General features: G+C 35.6%; 1 protein-coding gene across 1 annotated transcript; it reads right to left on the bottom strand.

The window, feature by feature from the left end:
* Positions 1-584: 584 nt before the first annotated feature.
* On the bottom strand, positions 585-22601 carry LOC116156351 (UDP-glucuronosyltransferase 2C1-like). Its single transcript, XM_064485127.1, has 6 exons — positions 21877-22601; positions 15589-15737; positions 13682-13813; positions 7769-7856; positions 6179-6398; positions 585-2578 (listed from the first exon to the last, which is right to left on the bottom strand). The coding sequence occupies exons 1-6, from the start codon at positions 22595-22597 to the stop codon at positions 2299-2301; spliced, it is 1590 nt and encodes a 529-aa protein (XP_064341197.1). The 5' UTR covers positions 22598-22601; the 3' UTR covers positions 585-2298.
* Positions 22602-24241: the final 1640 nt, after the last annotated feature.

The raw sequence follows: 24241 nt of genomic DNA on the forward strand, positions 1-24241 counted from the left end.
CTAGTACCTGTTCTTCCAACACTATAAGGTCCCAGTTCACCATGACTAATATCATTAGAAATTTCACGGTTACCAGAGTCCTGGGTTTATCTTAATACAGTAGAGTATTAGGTGTTTCATTGTTTTATCTATTCCATTTTTATTTCAGCATTTGTTAAAAAATCTTACTTCTGTGATTGTAAAATATATACGTATGTATGTGTATATTATATGAAATTAAAATTTAAAAAGATTTTATATTTTGTTAAGAGTAGTGAAGAAAGGGAAGTATGATAATTTCCAATTGAAAATATATCAACCACTCTAGAGAGCTTGTACACATAACCTCGACGTTTGTGATGCTCTAGACCTCCCTCCAACTGACACTTATCCACTATATTAATATTCTTCGGCCTTGTTTATTTAAAGTGCTATGTATGCACTTTGTTCTTCATGAATTATAATGCATCTGTTATTGGTGTAAAGCCAACCATCCTGAACCTTACTCCTTTATGTTACCTCATTTTATAATAATGAAAAAGTTAATGGATATCTTGCCTTTGGTATAAAATGAACAAAGATTCAACTATAATTTTAAACAGTCCTTTAGAAGAGCACAGTATTTTATTGCCAGAATAAATGATTTTGCATTGTGGTAAATTACTGCTTTGACTACATGATTTAGATCTGAAAACAAACAACATTAGTGTTTACAGTTTTGAAAAAATTATACATTAAAGCATTATAATTTTTTAATTATTTCAAAACCTCGTAAAATTAAAAAAATCTTTTTTTCCTATATCTTTTCATAGTTAGTTGCCCATCTAAGAACAAGTTTATATTTAACTTGCTCTTAATTGTGCCATTATTACTGTCAAAACCAGAAAATTGTGGAAATGATTTATATTTGTTCTAAGATAGAGCTGTAATTTTGGTTTTCTTAAGTTTAGGTTATAATTCTCACAGTCCATGGCAATTATTTAATGAACTTGGTTACTATGTAATGCCATCACAGTTAGATTGAATAATTTTTTGACCTCAAGGCCAAAACACTGGCAAACATACTAGAAGACAGATTTTTTAGGAAAGAAATTAAGAGACATCTTCATTTGTATTAAAATACAACTTGTGTCTTCATGTTTACCGCAGATCTCTGGCTGATGCTTTTTAACAGAAGTCTAAGTACTTGTGCTTCATAGAGTGGTCACAATTAAGGTTCCTGAGAGAACCAGGAGAAGTGATAGGGCAAAGTAAAAGGAAGAAATGGGCAATGTCCTGAGTCTGTGATTAGATGGAAAAAATCACCCCTTTAGCAAAGAGCAGTTCTGAGAAATGGACTCTCCCCCTCAAAGTATCTGCAATGCAGCTGTAACTAGTTTGCTTCTTCTTTACAAATATTTATAAGTATAATTAATATATGAATGAATTAAATAAAATTTCTAGTTACTTTATTTTTTTAATGGAGGTAGTGAGGATTGAACTCAGGACCTTGTATGTGCTAAACACACACACTACCACTGCACTTTACAACCTCTCTTTAGTTACTTCTATAAAGTAGGTATTAAATTCCAGTTATTTGCTCCATGCTAACTTACAAAGTTCAGCTACTTCTCTGAAGCTACGAAAGTGTTACAATCCAAATGAAGAATTAACATTATTAATTTCCAAATGAAGAGCAATCTACAAATCAAAGGCGAAAAAGCGTGTTTTGTAGTGCAAGGGGGACACAGTCTGACGTGTCAGATGAAAATAAATTGATGGTATCAAGTGTGCTTTACTGTAGAGGAGAAACCCTGACAGCCTCCTGATCTCCCTGACCTGAAGGGAATCTGGCTGAGTGTGCTCTGCACTACTCTTGCCTGGTTCCTTTGGAGAACATGCAAGAACTATAACACACTGGGCCCAGGATGACGTTACGTATTTAGAAAGTATTCAGTGTGATCAATGCTGAAAACGGAATTAACCATTTTGTTCCTAAGGCCTCAGACAACATCACAATTTGTTGAACTGAAAGCTGTGAATAAAGCACTAAGTCTTTATGGTAGCAACTCCATGTGTGTATTTGTTTATTTTCTCTTCTTAAAGAATAGGTTTTTGGGAAAGAATTTGAAACCTTAATTCTAAATCATGTGGCACATTTCGGGGGTGAGTCTTTGATCTTTGATTTGATAAGCTGAGAAATGGACAAGAACCCTGAAGAGTAGGAGAGGAATCAGTTCAAGTCAGTGGATGGATTGATTTGTATGGGCCCCACCATGGTTTCCACCCAACTTGTTAAAAAAAGAAACAAACAAAAAATATCAACAGAAAAACCAAATCCTATTCTCTCTTTTTCTTCTTTGTGGTTTTACCAAACCTCGAGCAACAAAACAGGCAACATTTAGTGACCAAAAATATAATAGTTGCCACACAGGCCATCAGGAACCCAATCACATCCAAAGAGTGGTGCTGGTACCAGGAGAGGTTGTGGAGGGCTGGGCGCAGGTGCTTGGCTCCTTTGTGGCGCGTGACAAACTCGATCCAGAAGACTGCTCGGTCCAGGGGCTTCACTGGCTGATCGTGGTGGATTCTTGATAACTTCATAGCATTCTCTTTATAGCTGAAGATTGAATATATGGATAACGACTTGAAAAAACCATTAAGGATGTGGTATACCTAAAATTATGTTATATGTTATTAAAAGTATTTTAAATAGTTGTATAATAAATGATGTCATAAATAACATCTCCAAGAGCACCAAAGCATGTGAGTTTGTTTCCTCTTGAAATATTTCTATATAGTGGTCTATCAGCTGGAATTTTTTGGATGCTTCATACTGTAAATAACAATTGGAGTTAGGGGAGAAAAGAACTTCTATTGGAAATAGCGTTTTCAAAGTTCAGATATAGGAATATGAATACAGCATTTTACCCTCATTTGCTGAGGGGGTGGTATTGAGAACATGATAGTGACAGGAAGCAGCACTGAGGGCAGGTCTGTGAGAGAGGAACCCTTCCCCCACCCCTCCACCTTCCCCAGGTTTGATCTGGAGTGAGGGTGTTAACAAGAAGCTAGTGTTCAACAGCATCAGGTAATGGTTTCCCTCCATGATCTTCATGGCCCTGACATTTCAGATGAAAACAGAAAACTTAATGTCACCCAATGGGCAAGAAGTAGGTCCCTAGAGTGAGTAGATGCTGGAATCTTTGCTTCAGGCTACAGAGGGATGCAAGCGCCAGTGGTGAGATGGGAAATGGCAAGAGCCAGAACACAAACCCTCTGCCTTCTGTCAAGGGACAAAAGACCAGGCCAGGGTTTTGTGTTGAGGTTTTGGATGGCAGACCTAGAAGAAGAATTTCCTTGGATATATGAAGGAGGTGTAGGAGACAGGTGATTCTTCCACACTTCAAGTGCCATGATCATTTAACTTATAAATCATTGAACTGCAGAAAATGGAAAACAGCATGTAGAAAGTTCTGAGGAGAATTGTGATCCAAAAAAACAAAAATCTTATAGAAAGCCCTGTTGCCCTTTGGTTTAAGAAAAATAAGGCAGGGCTTTGTTAATACACAAGAATTTAAGGAATAAGTACGTCTGCATATATCTCAGGGATCAAGGAAACAACAGCAACAGAAGCTCCAAAAATAGAAATAAAGTATTTGTCAGATGAAAAATTAGTACGAACAAAACCTGACAGGTACAGAAAGACTGTACTAAAACAAACGGTGCATCATTAAATCCATATAAATACAAAAGTAGGGCTAAAATGTATTGGGAAGTGTGATCATAGACAATGTTGTATGTTGTAAGCCTTGATAATGTTATAATGATTATACATCAAGCAATAATTGAGCTGTGATATAGAAGAGAGAAATGGAAAGTTGAGAAGCGGCTTCCTAGAGAAAAGTCATTCAGTATTGGCCAAAATTGGAAATAGTTTAAAAATAATTATTTTAGTCTCTAATGTCAATATTTATTCATAGATGTCTATGAAATTTTTAGTAAGAATTTATCTGATATTAAAAGAAGTATTTATCCAAAGCCTGGAAAGTATTATTATTTTGATATAGTTTCTTTTTTTCCTCCAAGATTATATTTATTAGATTTATTTGAAATACAATAACAGAAATGTAACCATTCCATATTGAGAATTTATTTATTTTTGATCACAGCTCATCGCCATGTTGTACAAAGTTCCCTAGAACTTGTTCATTTTATTACTGAAAGTTTGACCCTTTGACCAATATTTCTCTACTCCCTGAACCCCTAGTCCCTGGTAAACACCACTCTACTTTCTGTTTCTATGCATTCGCCCCTTTAGATTATACATAAAAGTGACACACAGTATCTGTCTTTCTTTGTCTGACTTGCTTAGCATAATGCCATGTTGTCACAAATGGCAGGATTTCCCTCATTCCTATAGCTGAATGATATTCCTTGATAAACATACACCACATCTTCTTTACGTATTCATCCATAGACAGACAGGCTATTTTCATATCTTAGTTATTGTGAATAAAGCTGCAGTGATCATGTGAGTGCAGATATCTCCTTCATATTCTATTTTCATTTCCTTGAGTCATAATGCCAGTAGTGGGATTGCTGGGTAATGTAGTAGTTCTATTTTTAATGTTTTGGGGAACGTGCATACTGTTTTCCATAGTGTCTGCAGCAATTTCTATTCCCATCAGCAGTGCCCTAGAATTCCCTTTCTTCACAGACGCACCACCCTGGATATACCTAGTGTTTTGATGCTGGCCTATCTGACAGGTGTGAGGTGATGTCTCACTGTGGTTTTGATTTGCTTTTCCTGATGCTTGGTGATGTCAGGCCCCCTTTCATGTACTTGTGGGCCATTTGTATGTCTTTGGGAAAATATCTATTCAGTAACTCTGGTCTTTTGAGAACATTCTTTTGGCTTAGAGTTAAATGAGTTTTTTATATTTTGTGTATGAAGTGCTGATCAGATATGACGTTTGAAAATATTTTCTCTCATTTTGTAGGTTGCCTTTCATTTTTTAGAGAATTTTATTTTCTGTGCAGAAGTGGTAAGTGTGATGTAGACTCATTTGTTGATTTCCACTTTTGTTCTTTGTGCTATTGCTGTCATTTCCAAAATATTGTTGCAAAGACCCTTATTCAAGGAGCCTTTTTCTCTGTTTCCTTCTAGGGCTTTTTATGGTTTCAGGTCTTCTGTTTAAGTCTTTAGTTCATTTCCAGTTAATTTTGGTAAGTGATGTCAGATAGGGGCCCAAATTCATTCTCCTTTATGTGATTATCCAGTTTCCCCAGTACCAGTCATCTGTCAATGGACATTTAGGTTGCTTCTATGTCTTGGCTATTGTCAGTAGTGCTGTTATGAACATCAGGGTGCATGTATCTTTTCAAATTAGAGTTTCCTCCAGGTATATACCTAGAAGTGGAATTGCTGGATCATATGGTAAGTCTATTTATAGTGTTTTAAGGAATCTCCATAGAATTTTCCATAGTGACTTCACCAAATGCATTCCCACCAATAGTGTAGAATGGTTCCCTTTTCTTCACACCCTCTCCAACATTTATAAATTGATTAATTATACATAATCAGCAGTACATAGTTAATATCAAATATGATTGTCTTGTACTTAAATTCTATGAAGGAATTTTGTCATGTACTGTCCCTGAGCAGTAGATTGTAACTTCAAAGAAATATTAAACTTATTTAAAGAAATTAAGCTATTGTTACAGAGACACAATCTTTTCTTATTATTGATAGTTTTTTCTTTTCAAAACAGAAAAATATCATATGATATCACTTATATGTGGAATCAAAAAATGGCAAAACTGAACATATTTTCAAAACAGAAAGAAACTCACAGACATAGAAAACAAACTTATGGTTACCAGGGGGATGATGAGAAGGGGACCAATTGGGAATTTGGGATTTGAAGTCACTAATGGCTATAAACAGATAGAGAAACAGCAAGGTTGTACTGTATAGCACAGTGAACTATATTCAATATCTTATAATACCCTATAATAAAAAAGACTATGAAAAGGAATATATATATATGTATACACATAACTGAACCACTATTGTGTACACCAAAATCTAGAAAACATTGTAAACCAACTATACTTAATAGAAAAATTTAAAAAGTAATTAATTGAATTGAATGAAACAGTTCACTCCTATTAAAAAACAGGATGACTCTCAGAAAAGAATATATTGTATACTCACGAAGGGTTGTTAATAACCTCCTTCAAAGCATGAAGCAGATCAGATCTTGTCATTGTGGGCAAGTCTACTTCAACAGCTGCCCCTTTGGCTTTTACACGAGCAACATTATCATGCTGATCACCAAACATGGGAATTCCCACCATAGGCACCCCATGGTAAATAGCTTCATAGACCCCATTGGTTCCACTGTGAGTGATAAAAGCTCTGGTTTGGGGATGGCCTAAAAAGAAAAAGAAAATCATTATTCTGTGTTGTATGTGTTTCAGAAACAAAAAAACATGACCGCTGTATACGTCACCAATTCAATTAGGCAGCATTTCCTATGCAATTCTGTGCCCTGTGGCTTTGTATATATTCCTATAGGCTCCAAAGAAAGTGGCAGCTAATGATTCCAGGCTGAGCAGCAATGAATGATTCTAGCAATTAAGTCATTCCACAAAACCCTGAAGGTTTGTGCAGAGGGAACTGATGGGGAGCAGTTGCCATGGACAAGTTGTTGGGAAAATACATCAATCAAAAGGAATGAAGGGATTTCAGAAAACAAATGCTTGTGTGGATGGGGAAGAGGAGCTGAGATGTGCAGAGTTTCAATGTGAGAATGTGGGCATAACAGGCTAGAAAGGTAGACTAGGGCAAGATCCTGAGGTACTGTAAGAACATGGGATTTTGCACATGATGTTACATTAGTATGGAACCATGAATAATATCGCAGATGGTGAACGGAATTGTCAGGTTTTTTTTTTTCACAAATTTATAGTGGGGAGGAGAGAAAAGAGGTGGGAGGGAATGGATAGAGAGATTCAGGAGGCAGCTGAAATACTCTGCAAAATTTCGTGAGAGACTGTTCGAAAGGGACATTCATTGATTCTGAGGAGGGAGGTTGTATCATCAATGGGGAATTATAAATTCCACATTTATGTCAGACCTTGAGAAAAATTCTGTTCACAACCAAACCCTAGTCAGATTTCTCTGAACTCTCTTCCCCACTGGGTCCTGATATGGAGCTTCTTTGTTTATCTCTGCTTTGCCCAGTTTAGTAAGAATCCTACGAAGCCAGTTTAGCTAGACTCCACCATCCTTGATGTCCAGTCACCCTTTATAGCTGTTGCGTCATTCTTCACAATCCCTCAGATGATGTTTGACCACCCTAGCTTGCCATTGGCAAGAATCAGATTAGGTCAGTTTTGCCGGAGCCCCCTTTGTCCCTGATGTCTCCTCTTAGTAACTTTCCACCCAGTGGTACCCAATTTTGCTCTTTGGCTATAAATTTCCCAATTTTCCTGTTTGTATTCAGAGTTGAGTCCAATCTCTCTGTCTCACTGTCAAAGTCCACTGCAGTAGGATGTAAACTTAACATGATGGTTTTGAATAAACTGTGTCTTCCAGTCTTTAACAAGTGTCTGGAAGATTTTTCCTTAACAAGCCCCAGAAGAAAGGTGATGAAGATGTTAAGGGTGGTTTTTTGGTTGTTTTTTTTTTTTTTTTTCGCTTATTTTGAATTCAAATTTGTTGAATTTTTTTTTTTAACTGAGGAATCATTTAGCTTATCCCTCATTGAACTCTGTGCAAATTTCTCCTCTGTGGTCTTACCAAGAAGATCATTTTGCGGAATCCATTCATACAGCCGGGTATTGGCTCCGAGTGTATCTGGTTTCTTTCCTGTGTATCTCCACAGAACCTGTTAAGATACATGCCTTTACTCAATTAGAAGACTTTTAGAATCACATCCTGTCAGAAGGAGGCAGTTAACTTAGAATTAATCTAGTTCGATGTCACCAGGTTATAGATGAGAAACTGAGGCCCTAAGTGATTAAGTAATGAATGTTTCTAAACCATGGACGCTACAATCATGTTTTCAAATGCTTGGAATAATCCTAATAGATCGGCTATCAACATGAGATGGATTCTAATTTAGTAGAGGAAGGCAATCTGTATCTGAGACAACTACATATTGGTGTCGCTAGGCCATTGTGGTAGAGGAGATTTTTGAAAGAATGTTTTCAGAGGCAAAAGGGAGGGATGTTACCTACCTCACTAAGAAAGTGTTAGTGCTTTGACCTTTGTAATACATTGGCAGTAACACAGAAGCAAGCATTGCCTTTCTATCTTTGTAAGTATTGTAAGTTTAGAATTTGGTGGCGTTCAATAGATCAACAATGTTGTATAACCATTAGCACTATCTATATCCCAAATGTCTTCTTCATCTGAAGCATAAACTCTGCCATTTAGCAAAAACGTCCTGTTCCCTGCCCTCCCTAGTCTGGTAACCTCTATTCTTCCCGTCTCCATGAACTTGACCGCTCTAGGTACCACATATACTGGAAGCATACAGTAATTGTCCTTTTCTGATTTAGCATTATTTCACTTAGCATTGTCTTCAAGGTTCATGCATGTGTAACATATCAAAATCACCTTTCTTTTTTAGGTGGAAAAATATCCCATTGTGTGTATATATAACACTTCCTTTATCCATTCAGTTTTTGATTGTAGATAATGTTGCTGTGACCATCGGTGTACAAGCATCTGTTGAGGCCCTGATTTCAGTCCCTTTGACAGATAGCCAGGATTAGAGTTATTGGGTCATATGAGAGCTCTATGTTTAACTCTGTGGGGGACCACGGACATGTTTTCCAGAGCAGATACCTCACTGTGCACCCTTACCAGCAATGCGTGAGGCCGCACGTCTCCACATTCTCACCAGTACTTGATAGTTTCCATTTTTTGATAATAGCTATTCTAATGAGTGAAGCAGTATCTCTTTGTGCTTTTGATTTGCATGTCCCTAATGATGAATGATGCTGGACACCTTTTCATGTACTTTTTGACCATTTGTATGCCTCCTCTGGAGAAAAGTCTGTTCAAGTACTTTCCCATTTTTCAACTGGTTTTTTTTGTTGTTGTTGTTGTTGAGTTGTAGGAGTTCTTTATAAACTGTGCACATTCATTCTTTATCATAACCACGATTTGCAAATATTTTCTCCCAATCTGTACATTGTATTTCACTTTCTTGATAGTATCTTTTGATGCAAAATTTCTCTTCCTTTGATGTAATTCAATTTATTTATTTTTTTCTTTTCTTACTTGTGCTTTTTTGTGTCATACTTATTGAAATCATAGCAAAATCCAAAGTGATGAAGTTTTCCTTTAGGGATATTTTGTAAAAGTGTTACTGTTTTAATTCTAAAGTTTCACTCTCTGAACTACCTTGAGTTTATTTTTGTATGTGATATAAGATACATGTCGAGTTTCCTTCTTTATCATGTAGATATCAAGATTTTCTTGGCTAGTCTTTCCTTTTTTTTCTCATAAATGGTTTCTCTGTAAATTGTTGCTATTTTGGTGCCTGAGGGAAGAGGTGAGCTGAGGGTCTTCCTTCTGTGCCATCTTGGCAACATTTCTTTCATATCCTCTCAAATCAATCAAACGAGGACACTTCTTCACATCATACACAAAAATAAACTCAAAATGGCTTAATGGCAAATATCAAGTATGATACCAGAAAACTCCCAGAAGAGAACGTAAGCAAAACATTCTCTGACATAAATCATATCAATACTTTCTTAGATCTGTCTTCCAAGGCAATAGAAATAAAAGCAATAATAATCAAATGAGACGTCATCAACTGTGTAAGCATTTGCACAGCAAAGGAAACCATAAGGAAAACAAAAGGACAAACTAGGAGTGGGAGAAACTACTTGCAAATGACATGACCGACAAAGACTTAACTTCCAAAATACACAAGTAGTTCATAAAACTAAAAACAGAAAAACAAACAAACACAAAAAATCTCAAAAAATAGACAGAAGATCTAAATGGACATTCATTCAAAGAAAACATGTACATGGCCAAAAGTCACACTAAAAGATGCTCAAGATCGAGAAATGCAAATCAGAACCACAATGAGGTATCACCTCACATAGATCAAAATGGCCATCATTGGAAAATCTACAAATAATTGCTGGAGAAGGTGTGGGGAAAAGGGAACCCTCCTACGCTGTTGGATGGAATGACAATTAGTGCAGCCATTATACAGAATGGTATAGATGTTCCCTAAAAAACAAAATAGAGTCATCATATGATCTAAAAATTCCACTGTTGGGCATACATCTGTAGAAGACAAAAATTCTATTTTGAAAACACACATGCACCCCGTTGGTCATCGCAGCACTATTTATAGTAGCCAAGACATGGAAGCAACCTAAGAGTCCATTAACAGACGAAAGGATAAAGAAGATATGGTGTGAATATATACACAATAGAATACAACTCAGCCATGAATAGAATGAAATGATTCCATTTGCAGCAGTATGGATGGACCTAGAGATTGTCACAGAGGGTTAAGTAAGTCAGACAGATAAAGGCAAATATTACATATCAATTATATTTGAAAAAATTTTTAAATTATGTAAATGAACTTATTTATAAAACAGAGGTGGACTTATAGATGTAGAAAACAAACTTCTGGTTACCAAATTGGAAGGCGAATGGGAGAGATAAATTGGGAGTGTGGGTTTAACAGATGCAGACTGCCACATGTAAAACAGATGAATAACCAGGATTTACTCTATAGTACAGGGAACCGTGTATTCAATATTTTGCAGTAAAGAAGAATTGGAAAAGATTATAGATATATACATATGTATGTATAACTGAATCACTTTGCTGTATACCTGAAACTAGCACACTATTATAAATCTACTGTAATAAAAATAATTCCCTGTAAGCCCTAGTTTCTCTGCATCTCTTCTTTGGTTTGTATTTGCATTCATTTAAAAATATTTTTGAATGCTCTTGTGATTTATCTTTGGACCGATTTATTGCTAACTTCAAAGTGAACAGAAACTCTGCTCCTGTATATCGCCATTTCCCTTTCTGTTATTGACGTGTACATACTTATACACTGTGTTCCTAGTTACATGAATTAATAATTTTTATGCATCTTCTTTTAAATGACTGAGAAAATTAAAATAAATCAGAATTATAACCAAAATTACAATAATAGTAGCTTTTATGGTTGCTTTTGTTTTTACCTTTACTGCAGATCTTTATTTCATCGTATGATTTTTTATTAATGTCCAGCAGCCTTTCATTTCAACCAGAAAGGGTCTCTTTTGCATTTTTACAGGAAAAGTCTAGTGCTATTCACACCCTTCGTCTTTTGTTCATCAAGCAGTGTCTTCATTTCTACCTCATTGTTGAAGGAAATTTTGCCTGATAAAACTCTCAGTTAACAATTTTGTCTTTAAGACTTTGAATTTATCAACCCACTGCCTTCTGGCCTCCAAGGTTTCTAATGAGAATTGGCTGATTATTTTACTGAAGTTAACTTTCATGTGATGCTTTTCTTCTTTCTGGCTCCTTTCAAGCTTTTCTCATTGTCTTTGTCATTCAGCAGCTTGATTCGAATATGTCTTTGTGTAGCTCTCTTTGAATTTATCCCACCTGTAGTTCACTAAGCTTCTATTTTGAGACATTATTGCTTTAAATATCTTTTCTGCCCATTTCTGTCTCTCTGGGACTCCCAGCATGTGTCTGCTCATGCACAGGATGGTGTCCCACAAGTCCCTTAGGCTTTGCTCATTTAGCTGCATTTGTTTCTCTTTCTGTTCTTTGAATTTGCTAATTTCAGTTACTCTGTTTTCATTTTGCTGGTTCTTTTGCTCGCTCTTGTCTGATTTGGAACCCCTGAGGTAAAATTTTCATTTTAATTCTTGAAATTTTTAGCTGTAGAATTTCTTCTTGACTCTTTTAAAAGAATTTATTTCTCTTTATCAATATTTTATATCTTATCTATATCTTTTGTTCTCTTTATAACTGTCTCCCTGTGGTTCTTTGTGAATTTTTAAGACAGTGCTATTAAAATCTTTTTCTGGTAATTCCAAAATCCACGCTCCTTCACTAATTGTTTCTGTCTATTTTGTTCCTTTGATTGGACCATCTTTTCACCTATGTATGCCTTGTGATATTTTTTTTCACCTATGTATGCCTTGTGATATTTGCTGAGAACTGTACATTTGAGGTTTTTATAAAGTTCTAACTCCAGAAATCAGAATTTCCCCTTCTTAATTTTTTTTTTTTTATATTGTTGAAGGGTTTCTCTTTGCCAGGAATCAGTCTGAGGTAAAAGCTTTAGGTTTTCACAAGTCTTTTGTCAGCCTATGGTTTTCCCTGGACATACACAAAGCTTTCTAAATTTCACTGTATGTGAAGTTTTAAAAAAATGGCCCCATTGGTGATTGTCTGACTCCCAGAGAAAAAAAGAAAAAAAAATAGTGCTCATCCTTTAAAATCCCTGGAAACTTCTGCTAATCGAAGTTGAAACAACTGTGGCCAACTTCTGTGCCTACATGCCAGTGAACAAAGCATCAGTCATCAATCAGAATGCAGAACCAAAATCTGGAGATTAAGGTCATTATTTCCCAGCATAGCTCCAGCAAATCACACCAGGAATAAAACATGTTGGCTGTCATGGGACTGGGTGAGGTAGACTTAGAACTTGCTGCTATGCTAAATGGTTGAATTTGTTTTAAAAAATTAACCACAAATTACTAGTCAGTCTCTCCACCGAAAAATTCAAGTGCTCACATAGAGTCCATATTTCCATCATAGTTACTTCAGACAATTTCTTGGTGCTTCTGAATCTACCTTGATGTGACCCTTAAGCACTGTATTTTAATACAGTTGAAAATTTAATATTTTTCTGAAGATGCCATTTAGATGAGATGTTTAAATGGATATTGCTTCCACAAAATGATTTTTGAAAGTAATTTGGTTATGTGCACAAGACTTGTCATGATGTTTTGGAACTTAAAATTGCATATAAAGTTAGCTATTTTATCTAAAGCTACAAGGTAAAAAGTGTCCCTGGCAAATTAGGAACACCATCACTCAGTTATAACCTAGGATGCTATCAATTAAAAAAATGCATAGTTTGTGGGAATGCCATAGAGTGAACTGCCATTAATCTTTTACAGTATTACTAAAATCTTTAACTGTTTACATAGAAGCATCACATTTAGGAGTATTCCTGGAATCTAAGCTGTCAGTTCCAGGTCCCAAACAATTAATTAAAAGGAGATGTACTCCGAGGCAGCCTGTGAATCAATGGTATAATTTTGAGTGTCTCTTCCTGTATTCTCTGACATGTTAGTTGTACCTTGTGTATATGCCACAGATTTAAAAAACAAATAACACAAAAAGAGGTTAGATTTCATGGAAACCTTAAAACCTAGGCAAACAGCTGACCTATTGTTTAAGATCGAGAGTGACTTAGTTTTATCCCATTACATAAAGAAAATACGGCAATATGTTTTCCTGTCAGTAATGCCACATTTAAAGCAAGTAGCATAAAATATCTTCTTGTAACATTTAATATTTTTTCTTTACACTTTAGTTAAATTGATGCTAATATCAGTAGCTTTTCTTACATTTTTAAAGTGCACATTTAAGGAGATCCTCATAGATTTTAAAACAGCTGCTCTTCCAAAAATAACTTTATCTGACCTTCTGTGGAATCTGGGCAAGGGCTGATGCAATCATCTTGGCCTTTTCTTCCGTGAGGTTTCTGATCATTGACCCCAGAGTAAACACCACAACTCCATCTTCTCCAGAGCTTTGGACAAACTCTTCTAAGTCCTGTGAAGAAAACAATCTTTGTAATATGAAAGTTAACACTTACAAGAATAAGATAGTTACACACTTTTCTCAATGTGTCTGAATTATTAGAAAGTTTCTGCTTTTTCATATGTTAACCATTTCAGAGTATGAAACATATGGCCTGAAATCCTTGGTTATTAGGCAAATTAAGAATAATTTAATTGTAAAACATGGGGGGAGATAGTCAATATATTGTAATAACTGCAAATGGAAAGCAACCTTTAAAAATTATATGAGATAAAAGATTTTAAAAATAATTTAAGCTGGAGGCTCCCTACTAGTATGTTCTAGACATTTCTGAGGTGTGTTTGTATCTCTGTTTACAAATCATTGACTACATGTTATCATTTGCCATGTGTTGAGCTCTTTATATGTGTCATTACACTCAGATATATGGTGATCTTAAGATATATGTATACATTTGCAGATGGGAAAGCTACCTCAGAGAGGTAAAATAATTTGTTGAAGGCTATAAAGCAGTAGCTGGCAGAGTCAGGTTTCTATTTAAGCTTGTTGTTTGTAAAGTGAATGACTATATTAGATACTGTCTATTGCCTTCCAACAGCCTCTCCACAAATCTCCAGATGAAGAATATCTGATTTCTGCTTCATGTTAAATAGTCCTGGTGCTTCATTTCATATTTAGCCTTGGGTGATAATAAGATTATCATTCTTTCTTCTGCTGAATCCTGGTCAGAATAATGACATCCTTTTGGTACAATTTACTTTGTTCTGTTTTCTGAATTTCAATTTGTTTTTAATTTGGCCACATTTATACATTAGATAAGTTTCCACAAACACATTTAGGATTGAGGAAGCCATATAATTTCTGACCAGGTAATTGATGCAGGAATTCCTCTAATGCATACTTTGCAAATGACAGTAATAGTATAGAAAAATTAGGCTTGGAATCCAAAATAAAAATAGCATATTTAATCTTCCTGAAGTAAAAAGAAATCTTTTCATCCTATGTTTAGTTCCTAACTAAGCTAAGTCAACCAAATAAGATAAGGAAAACATGCATGAGGTTTGAAATTGAAGACAGGGAAGAGATTTATTTTAAGCATTTGACTCACATGATTATGGAGGCCAGCAAGTTTAACATCTACAGAATAGGCCATCAGACTGAAGACTCAAGGAGCAGTCCCTGTTATAGGTCAAGTCTGAAGGCCCTCTTGGCAGAACTCTTTTTCACATGGGAGAGTTCAGTCTTTTCTATTCAGTTCTTCAACTCATTGGATGAGGCTCACCCACAAATGCAGAGCAGTTTACTTTACTCAAGGTCCACATATTTAATGTTAATGTCAGCCAAATACACCCTCACAGAAACTTCCAGAGTGATGTTTGGCTAAATAGCTGGGTCCCAGGCCCAGGGAAGCTGACACATAAAATTAACCATATACTATTCTGATAGATGGATTGATTTAACATGGAAATTTATTTTCAATGACAGCAGAGTATTCTTGAGATACTGGGAAATATTTTAACATTTCTGCAGAATGTACATGTTCATAAAGACTTAATGAAGTATGAAAAAGGAAAGGAAATATGGGGACTACTTCAACCAGATAATAACACATAATACAAAAGGAAGGCTCCTGACCTGCTGATTGCAGTCTACTGGTGTAAGAGAGTCATGACCGCTAATTCCTGAGCATGTGTTTTCAGCTGGCAGATCAAATACTATCAATAACAAACTGGAAATCATTTCAGCAGGTAAGTTCTCAAACAGGCAAAATCAGCACATTCAAGTACCTTCGGTAGGGGCTTCGCAGGCTTGCAGTGCAGTCCTCCAACAAATTCAACATTAGGTAAGTATGGTTGAGGAAATTCAAAATCCCAGTAAGTTCGAATCAACCACATTTCAGCTTTCCCCATAGTCTCACATAATGTGGTAGGTTTTCCTGAATAAAAATGAAGGATGATAGAGAGGAAACAAGCTGACATGTTATAAGGGAACTGTTTCACCATCTACTTTTCTAAGAGAAATCTTTGAAGATACTGGCCCTATGTTATCTCCGTGAAATCCATTGACCTTTTCCCCAAGAGTACAAATAGTGAGATTATCAATAACCAAAGACCAATTTAAGCATGGAACAAAGCCAAAAGCCCGCCGCTTCATCTCTGCCAACAGAGTCTTCTGCTTGAGCTAAGCCTGAGCCCCACTCCACGCTCAGCAAGGACACCTGCTCCGAGCCAGGAACAAGAAACTCAGGCAGTGATCCTCAAACTTCTATGGTCGTGTCTCCTCCTCTTCTCGAGAACCCTCTTCTCCAATTTTTTGCATCCTTGTTGCCCCAAGAACCTCTGGTTTCTTAAAAAAAACAACTTTTTACTGTATCCATCTTTTCCCCTAGTGTTTTCCAGTGTGCTGTCACAACTCATTACATCATATCGGGAATGAATTATTAAAAGGAAATTTTTTTAAGTGATTTTCTCCTTTGCCATACAAAATGGAAGTTCCTGTTGGACAAGCCTTTTGTCCTCTTTGGGGAAGATATAGCAATGTTTAATAAGCTGGTGGTGAAATATTTAGTATTTTGACACATTTAGCTGACTAACAGTAAAAAGGGGGTCTCTTTCAACTGAATGGCAACGAAGTGACTATTAACAGCTTAAGAACTGAAAGTAGTGACTGAGAAGTAAATCACTTCTCTTTGTTTGGAGTCCGAGCTGCATTTCTGCATTCTATTCAATTACTGTGGTGTAAGGAACCTTATCCAGGGTTTTGGCGTCCTTTTGAAATACATACTCAGTATCACTAATATGAAGACACTGTAGCTTTATGTTGTCCCATCACATGGCTTTTTGAATATTCTCCTTGATGTTCTGAGTGTGCTTAAGTTCTGATTAGCAAATGTGAGGGATTTTGAACTGACCACTACAATCTATCTGTGTAAGAGATCACAAGCAAATCTCAGTAATTTAAGTGTTTGATTCTGATAATGAGAACGGAATTCAAAATCCAGTTTCATACTCAGTGCTTGTCCCATTTCAGTGGCTTATTGGTGTAGCCTTGGGTATAATCTTCTTCCCTTTGTGTGATGCTTCACTCTCACACCATCTTTTTGACAGGTTTATTAAGATAGAATTTACATATTGTATAATTCTTCCTTTTAAATATACAACTGAGTAGTTTTTAGTATATTCATAAGGTTGTGAAACCATCTCCACTACTATATTTTACAAATTGTTATTACTCCTGAAAGAGAGCCCGTATCCATTGGTAGTCATTCTCCCTTTCTTCCTTTTCTGAGCCCCTGACAACCACTGATCTACTTCTTTCTTTATTTGACTATTCCAGAAAATCTCATTTCATTTAATGTAAATGAAAGTATACACTGCGTGGTCTTTTGTGCTGCCTTCTTCCCCTTAGCATAGTGTTTTCAAGGTTCATCCCTGTGGTAGTGTGTATCAGTACTTCCTTACTTTTTATTGCTGAGTAATACTTTTGTTTGGCTATACTTCATTTTGTTTATCCACTCATCATTGATGACCATTTGGGTTGTTTCCATATTTGGATACTGTGGATAATGCTCTACGAGCAATCATGTATATGTTTTGTGTTGACACATGTTTATTTCCCTTGGTTACAAACCTAGGAGTAGAAATTGAGGAACATATGGTTCCTTCACTTTGTTTCATAACAATATCTTTTTGTTGTTAAATCTGCACTCCTATATTAGTACTATGTTGTGTTTAATGGATTGAAATGAAGACAATATAGTTTGAGAGGTAAAAAATAATGTTTGATATGCATGACATGATTGTGAAAAGATATCTCAAAGTTGGAAAGGCATTTCACAAATTTTGAAAGGACATGCCACTTTTGATGTTATGTTGGGGCATTTCTTGAGGAATGAATGATTTGAAGATTAGTTACATATATAGAAAATTGTGCATATATATGACTTTGTCACTTATTATCATTTTATTGTGGATTTTTGAGTTCAGATAGTTTGAATTTGAATGTGAACTTGTATGTTTCTGTCTGGTAGAAATGAGCATCCCCCCAAAATATGTCTTTATTGCACTATGGGATTTTTACCATTTTGGGGTCTAACCTAGCACTATTACTCTAATATTCCTCTTTCCCTCAAAATGATTTTAAATAGTTCCTCAAAATACGTTTTGAAAGAGGTGCTGTCTTACTGGTTTCCTCCTCAATTATTTCAACATATCTATGACATGGTTCAATTAATAATTGTATAAGTTATGACTTATATATTTAGAATTTGAAACACACTTTAAATAGATTTTATAATAAAGATCCTAAATTCTGAATAGCAAAATAACAATCTGTACCTTACAGCATTTTTAAATGTATGATGAGAGTAAAGAAAGTATTTTTCCTATTTACAAAGTCTTTATTCTTCTTTCTCAGATTGATATACTGCTACCCTCCAAATATTCTTAAGTAAAAACAGCTATGAAATATTTAGAGACTATGATCACTGTGTCCTACCAGTAATGCTTCATTATGAAAGAGGTTTCACCACTGAGTACCAAACTGCTGGAATCAGAAATAAACAAATAACCTTGATTCAGCTGTAGATCAGTCACTGTTTGATGTATGACTCAGTAATGTCACCACGAGTAGATTTTAAATTATCTATTCTCAGTTTTGCCATTTGCAGTTTGGATTCTGAACATGGGTGACTGGTGACTGATGGGTACAGCAGCTTTTGTGCACATTTTCTTTAGGGTCAAGTTTAGAGAAATAAACACATTCTTCTCTCACAGAATGCCCAGGAAATGTTTCAAAGCAATTTGTCAACCTTGATTATGACACATGCCGTTCTGAACATAAGGCATATTCCTGGGCAGCATTCTTTAGAGGCACTCATAGTGTTTGTGAGTTGTTGAAAAAATAATTTTGCAGAGGGAATTTAGAACAGATATCTCAAAAAACAAAGAGGGAAATGGCTATATATAACAATAGTTCACAAGTACAAACAAATTTAAAAAATTTTAGGAATGAACACAATTTTTAGGAATGATAGATTATTAGACATATACTCTGTTAAAATTAGTAAGAAGGAAAATAATTGAAAAATTCATACGTAACTGCAAAAGACCCCAAATATCCAGTCATCCTGAGATAGAAGAAGAAACCTGGAGGCATCACACTTACTGATTTCAAGCAGTATTATAAAGTTATACTAATCCAGGTCTTTTTTGCGGTGTGGGGGGGATTATTACATTTATTTATTTATTTTTCAGAGTTACTGGGATTGAAGTGGGACCTCGTGCATGCTAAGCATGCACTCTACCACTGAACTATACCTTGGAGCTATACTAATCCAAACCATATGGGACAGGCATGAAAACAGACACACGGAAAAGCAGAACAGAATGAAGAGCCCAGAAATAAACCCATGCATATTTGGTCAACTAATATTTCACCAGAAGGCCAAAAAATATTCCAAGGAGGAAGACAGTTTTTAAAAAAGTTCTTGCTGAAAAAGTTAGATATTCACATGCAAAAGAATGAAGCTAGACCTTGATCTTACTCCACTATAAAAGTACTCTTAAATGAATGACAGACTTAAATGTAAGACCTAAAACCATAAAATTCCTAGCAGAAAACACAGGGGATGTATTTCTTGACATGGGCCTTGACAGAGATTTTTAAAAGTATGAAAGTTAATGCATAAACAACAATGTTAAAAATAAACAAATGGGACTACTTGAAACTAAAAAGCTTCTGCACAGCAAAAGAAATGATCGACATAATGAGAAGGCAACCTATGAAGTGGGAGAACATATTTGCAAACCCTATGTCTGACTAGGTGTTGCCACCTGAAATACATAAGGAACTCACCTAAATCAATAGCACGAAACCAAGCAATTCAATAAAAAAAATTATCAAAGGACCTGAATAGACATTTTTCCAAAGAAAATATTCAAATGGCAACAAATACATGAAAAGATGCTCAACATTGCTAGTCATCAAGGAAATGCAAATTGAAATCAAAATGAGGTATCACCTTTCACCTGTTAGGATGGCTATTATCAAAAAAAAAAAAAAAAACAAACAAACTGAGAGACAACAAATGGTAGCGAGGATGTGGAGAAAAAGGAGCCGTGTGCACTGTCAATGGGAAGGTACATGGTGCAGGACTATGGAAAACAATATGGAAATAAAAGTACCATATGATCCAGCAATTCCACTTCTAGGTATATACCTGAAGGAAAGGTTATCCCTGCATCCGCATGTTCACTGCAGCATTATTTACGACAGCCCAAACTGGAAACAATCTCAGTGTTTATGGATAGGTAAGTGAATAAAGAAAATATGGTTATTATACAATGAGCTGTCTCAATATGGACGGAGATTGGGGAAATTATGTTAAGTGAAGTAAGTCAGAAAGGAAAAGTTATAACTTATATGTAGAATCTGAAGAGAAACAAATCAAAAAAGAAAGTGGACTCATAGAAACAGAGAACCGATTGGTGGTCACCAGATATTGGGGTTGGAAATTGTGCATAATAGGTAGGAGAGGGTGGACAAATTGTACAGATTTTCTGTTCTAAAATAAGTAAAGCAGGAGATGTAATGTCCAGCATGGTGACTAGAGTTAATCACATTGCACTATGTATTTGACAGGTACTAACAGTAGATCTTAAAAGTGCTATCTCAGGATAAAAAATTTTGTAGCTCTTTGTAGTGGTGGATGTTATCTAGTGTTACTGTGGTGATTATTTCATGATACATACCAATAAAAAATCATTATGTTGTATACCTGTGTTGAAACAATATGATTTTAAGTCAGGAGAAGAAAAATTTTACTAAAATTTTCTTTGCCATTTGAATCACTACACTGTTGTCTCCCTTTCACTGTACATTGTGCATCTGCATTATACATTAACCAGATCCCCTCGGAAGACACAGGAAAACTTACTCACCAAAAAAAAACAATTTTGTACTGATGCTAGCAATGTAACACCTTTAAAGATAACATTACTCCCTTAATCCCTTAGGGGTTACAATGACCCACTACATGGCCTTTTGGACTTAACTGTCAATACATTGCTTTGATGTATAAAACTTTTTGTGGTATAATCCATTGTCTCAAAAACTTATATAACTGTGCTGTGGCTTCTAATGGGCAGAACATTCCTTAGAGCTTCTCGACAAACTCTCTCCAGGATTATAATCCTCAGGTTGATGGCAATAAATTTTTCATTTCTTTTGTAGGGTGACTATTGAATAATTTTTTGTCAATATCTGAAAATAATACAATGTTACATATGCTAAGCGTATTTTTTAAAAACTAACTAAATAATGTAAGCAGGGTCCTGCTTCCTCAGAGGTAACTAGTCTCTTAGGCAAAATTTCCTCAACAAAATTATATAAAAAAATTTAATTAAAAAAATTAATTATGCAAAAGGGACAAAGAAGAGTAAATAGAGTTGGTAAAATAGAAAAAAATCTTTGTGCTTAGGGTCACAGCTAGTTGACCTCTAATGTAATTTTGCATAGAAAAACAAGAAAACAATGAGTTAAGTTAAAAATCTAGAAACATGGTCCTTTTGAGAAAAATCTTCCTTTTCTTGCCTTTTCAAAGAAGAGCAGATGAAACTTAGGTACATTTATTTGTTTTCTAGTTTCATGTTTACCCCATGCCAAGTCCGGCAACCAATCAACCAAGCCTTGATAGGAGGCAAAAAGAAAGTCTGAGAAAAAGCAAGTTAATTAGAAAGAAAACAGAGTGTATAAAAGTAAACAAGAGAGTAGTCCAAACTTATAGAAATAAAAGACATTGTCATATTTGGTTTCTCCAGTTACTCTAAAAATCTTATTAGTATCAAGCAAGACCTATGAATATAGAGAATATTTTCTTCTCTGATATGGTGCCAGTACTCAATTATGGAAAAATACAATAAGAAAAGATTACTATTTTTTCCACTCAAAATAGTTTAGGTACAAGAACTAGGGTCCTCCCTAAAAATCCCTTTTGTCAGTTTTCATACAGTCAGACAAATATTTACATTTAATATATGAAATAAGAATCCTTATTACATGCAAATTTCTCTTACCTAAAACCTTGCTGTAATATGCATCCCATTCCGGAAATACATAGTAAGAATACAGGATATCAATTAGTGTGTACAATAACCAATTCTCCAGCCTCTGTACAAAAGTCATGTTGTCTGTCAGTCTTGATGTACTTCCAGGAACGTAGGAAGAAGGCATCGGAAGCCCAGCACACCATCTCTCAATGACATTCCCATAGGAAAACCGGAAAGAGTATATAAATGGAATATTGAGGAGCTCAGCCACTAACTCCCCACAAAAGCTTAAAGGGTCAGCCAAGCAGATATCAAACTTAGCTGCCTGTAGTCTGCTGAGTAAATCCTTATCTGTGATAGCACTGTCACATACTCTTTTCATTGTTCTAAAAAAACTTTGGCCTATTTTTGTCAGTTTTATATGCATTTCCCACCAGGAGAGATTTGACAGTTCAAAAGAAGCTGAATAGAGAGCTGTGTCGAGTTCTTCCCTGAGAGTTTCTTTAGTTACCGGAAGTTGGAGGATCTCCACATTAAAAGGAATCTTGGTATGATCAAGCAGGAGACTTGGTGAAGGTACCAGGACAGTTATCTCGTGCCCACGATGGCGGAGTTCTTCCAGAATCACATTTAAATTAATCCAGTGACTGAAATCCATGGGCCATACAAGTACTTTCCCAGTCCTTCCAGAGTCAAAGAAACCCAGATGCAGCATGAAAAGGACACAGAAGCCTTTCACAGTCTTCATGATTAACTCTTGCTGAAAGCAAATCTGAGCTTAAACCAAGTGCATGACTCACAGTACAAAGACATTTCCTTGTTCTAAGCGATCAGTTTATACTAGGTTGGGCTGAACTTTGAAGTGTGTACTTTGTATTATGGATTAAAATGAATCGAAACTACTTTGATGGAGAAAAGAAAGGTTGAGAAGATCAATATCCTGAGTTATGAAAGAAATACTCAGAATGAGAATTTCAAAACTTTTTTTGGAGGATATAAAAATAAAGAGCCACACAGCTACAGGTGGCAAGAATATACACTGGAAAAAAGATAAACTCTTCCACACGTGGTGTTGAGAAATCTGGGCAGCTGCATGTAAATCGATGAAGCTGGAATATTCCCTCAAGCCACACACACTGGAGTAAAAAGTTCGTGGGATCAGGAGAAGGCTCACAAGCACAAGCACTTCAGGCTCTGCTCTAGGGAAAGCAATGGGGGGACCCCAAAACTCAGATCAGCAATGCAGACTCAAAAGAAGGTATTTAATCTGGGGATATTCCTGGAGGATTTCTTCTTCTCAAGTGAGAAGAAGAAACATGGAGGAGGTGTATCCAAGAAACACCTGAGGAAGTCTCAGAATGTCTAGTCAGACTGATGGGTGGAAGTATTTGTGTCTCAAAGCCAGTCAGTAAAGACTGGACTTGGTGACTGATTCCTTAAATGCAAATTCCAACACAAGCCTATGAAGAACATGAGAAATCAAGGAAGTACAACACCACCAAGGGAGCACAAGGATTTTCCAGCAAACAACTACAAAGAAATACAGATGTATAAGTTGCCTGAAAAGAATTTTAAATAATGTTTTTAGGAAGCTGAGGAAGCTATGGGAAAACAGAGGCAAGGAAATGCAGTTCAATGAAAAGACATCACTACTGACCTGATTGAAATAGGAGACTGAATACAGAAATAAGAAAAATTAAAAGTAAAGTGGGAAAAATCATTAAAAAAAGATGGTTAGCTTAATTAAGAACAACAAGAAGAAACAAGGAAACAAACCTGCCATAAATCTTGGAGCTAAGGAATCTGCTGAATGAAATGAAAAATGAATACAGGGCCTCAGAAGCAGACTCAATCAAGCAGAGTAAAGAATCTGTGAACACAAAGACAGGTCATTTGAAGTTATACAGTTAGAGGAGAGGAAAAAAAAAAACTAGAAAAGTGTGAAGTAAACTTATGGGTATCATAGGATAACTTAAAGTTGAGAATAGTTGCACTGTGGGCTTCATAGAAGGAGTAGAAGGGAAGCAAGGTACAGAAATCTTATTTAAGAAATAATACCTAAAATATTGGGTAATATCTTATATCAGTGATTCTTCTTTATAAGTTTTATTTTGAACCACGGAGGAGATAAAGAACTATGACCTTCAGTCAATGAATTCATCCATTATCAGTATTACTCCAACAGTATTATTAAGTGTACTTTGGTCTGGTTTTTAATCATTTTGCATGTTAGTAGGAAGAAATATACAAAGTGCTTCAGTTATTATTTAATTTATAGAAGTCTGGAAAAATAAGAGGATGTACATTTTCTGAGATATGAGTTCAGTTAGTCACTAAACTTCTACATTACAAAAATCCCTTTCTTGTTATAAAGACTCCTCAGTTTCTGCTG

The sequence above is a fragment of the Camelus dromedarius genome, chromosome 1 (assembly GCF_036321535.1).
Source record: "Camelus dromedarius isolate mCamDro1 chromosome 1, mCamDro1.pat, whole genome shotgun sequence".
Classification (NCBI taxonomy): domain Eukaryota; kingdom Metazoa; phylum Chordata; class Mammalia; order Artiodactyla; family Camelidae; genus Camelus; species Camelus dromedarius.

What these genes read in the sequence shown, in the direction of transcription:
- LOC116156351 (XM_064485127.1), bottom strand. Translation starts at nt 22,597, where the DNA reads ATGAAGACTGTGAAAGGCTTCTGTGTCCTTTTCATGCTGCATCTGGGT. An exon ending in CTGCGAAGCCCCTACCGAAG is followed by an intron (nt 13,814 to 15,588) that starts GTACTTGAATGT and finishes TTTTCTTCACAG; the next exon opens with GACTTAGAAGAGTTTGTCCA. An exon ending in TTGCCCAGATTCCACAGAAG is followed by an intron (nt 7,857 to 13,681) that starts GTCAGATAAAGT and finishes GTATCTTAACAG; the next exon opens with GTTCTGTGGAGATACACAGG.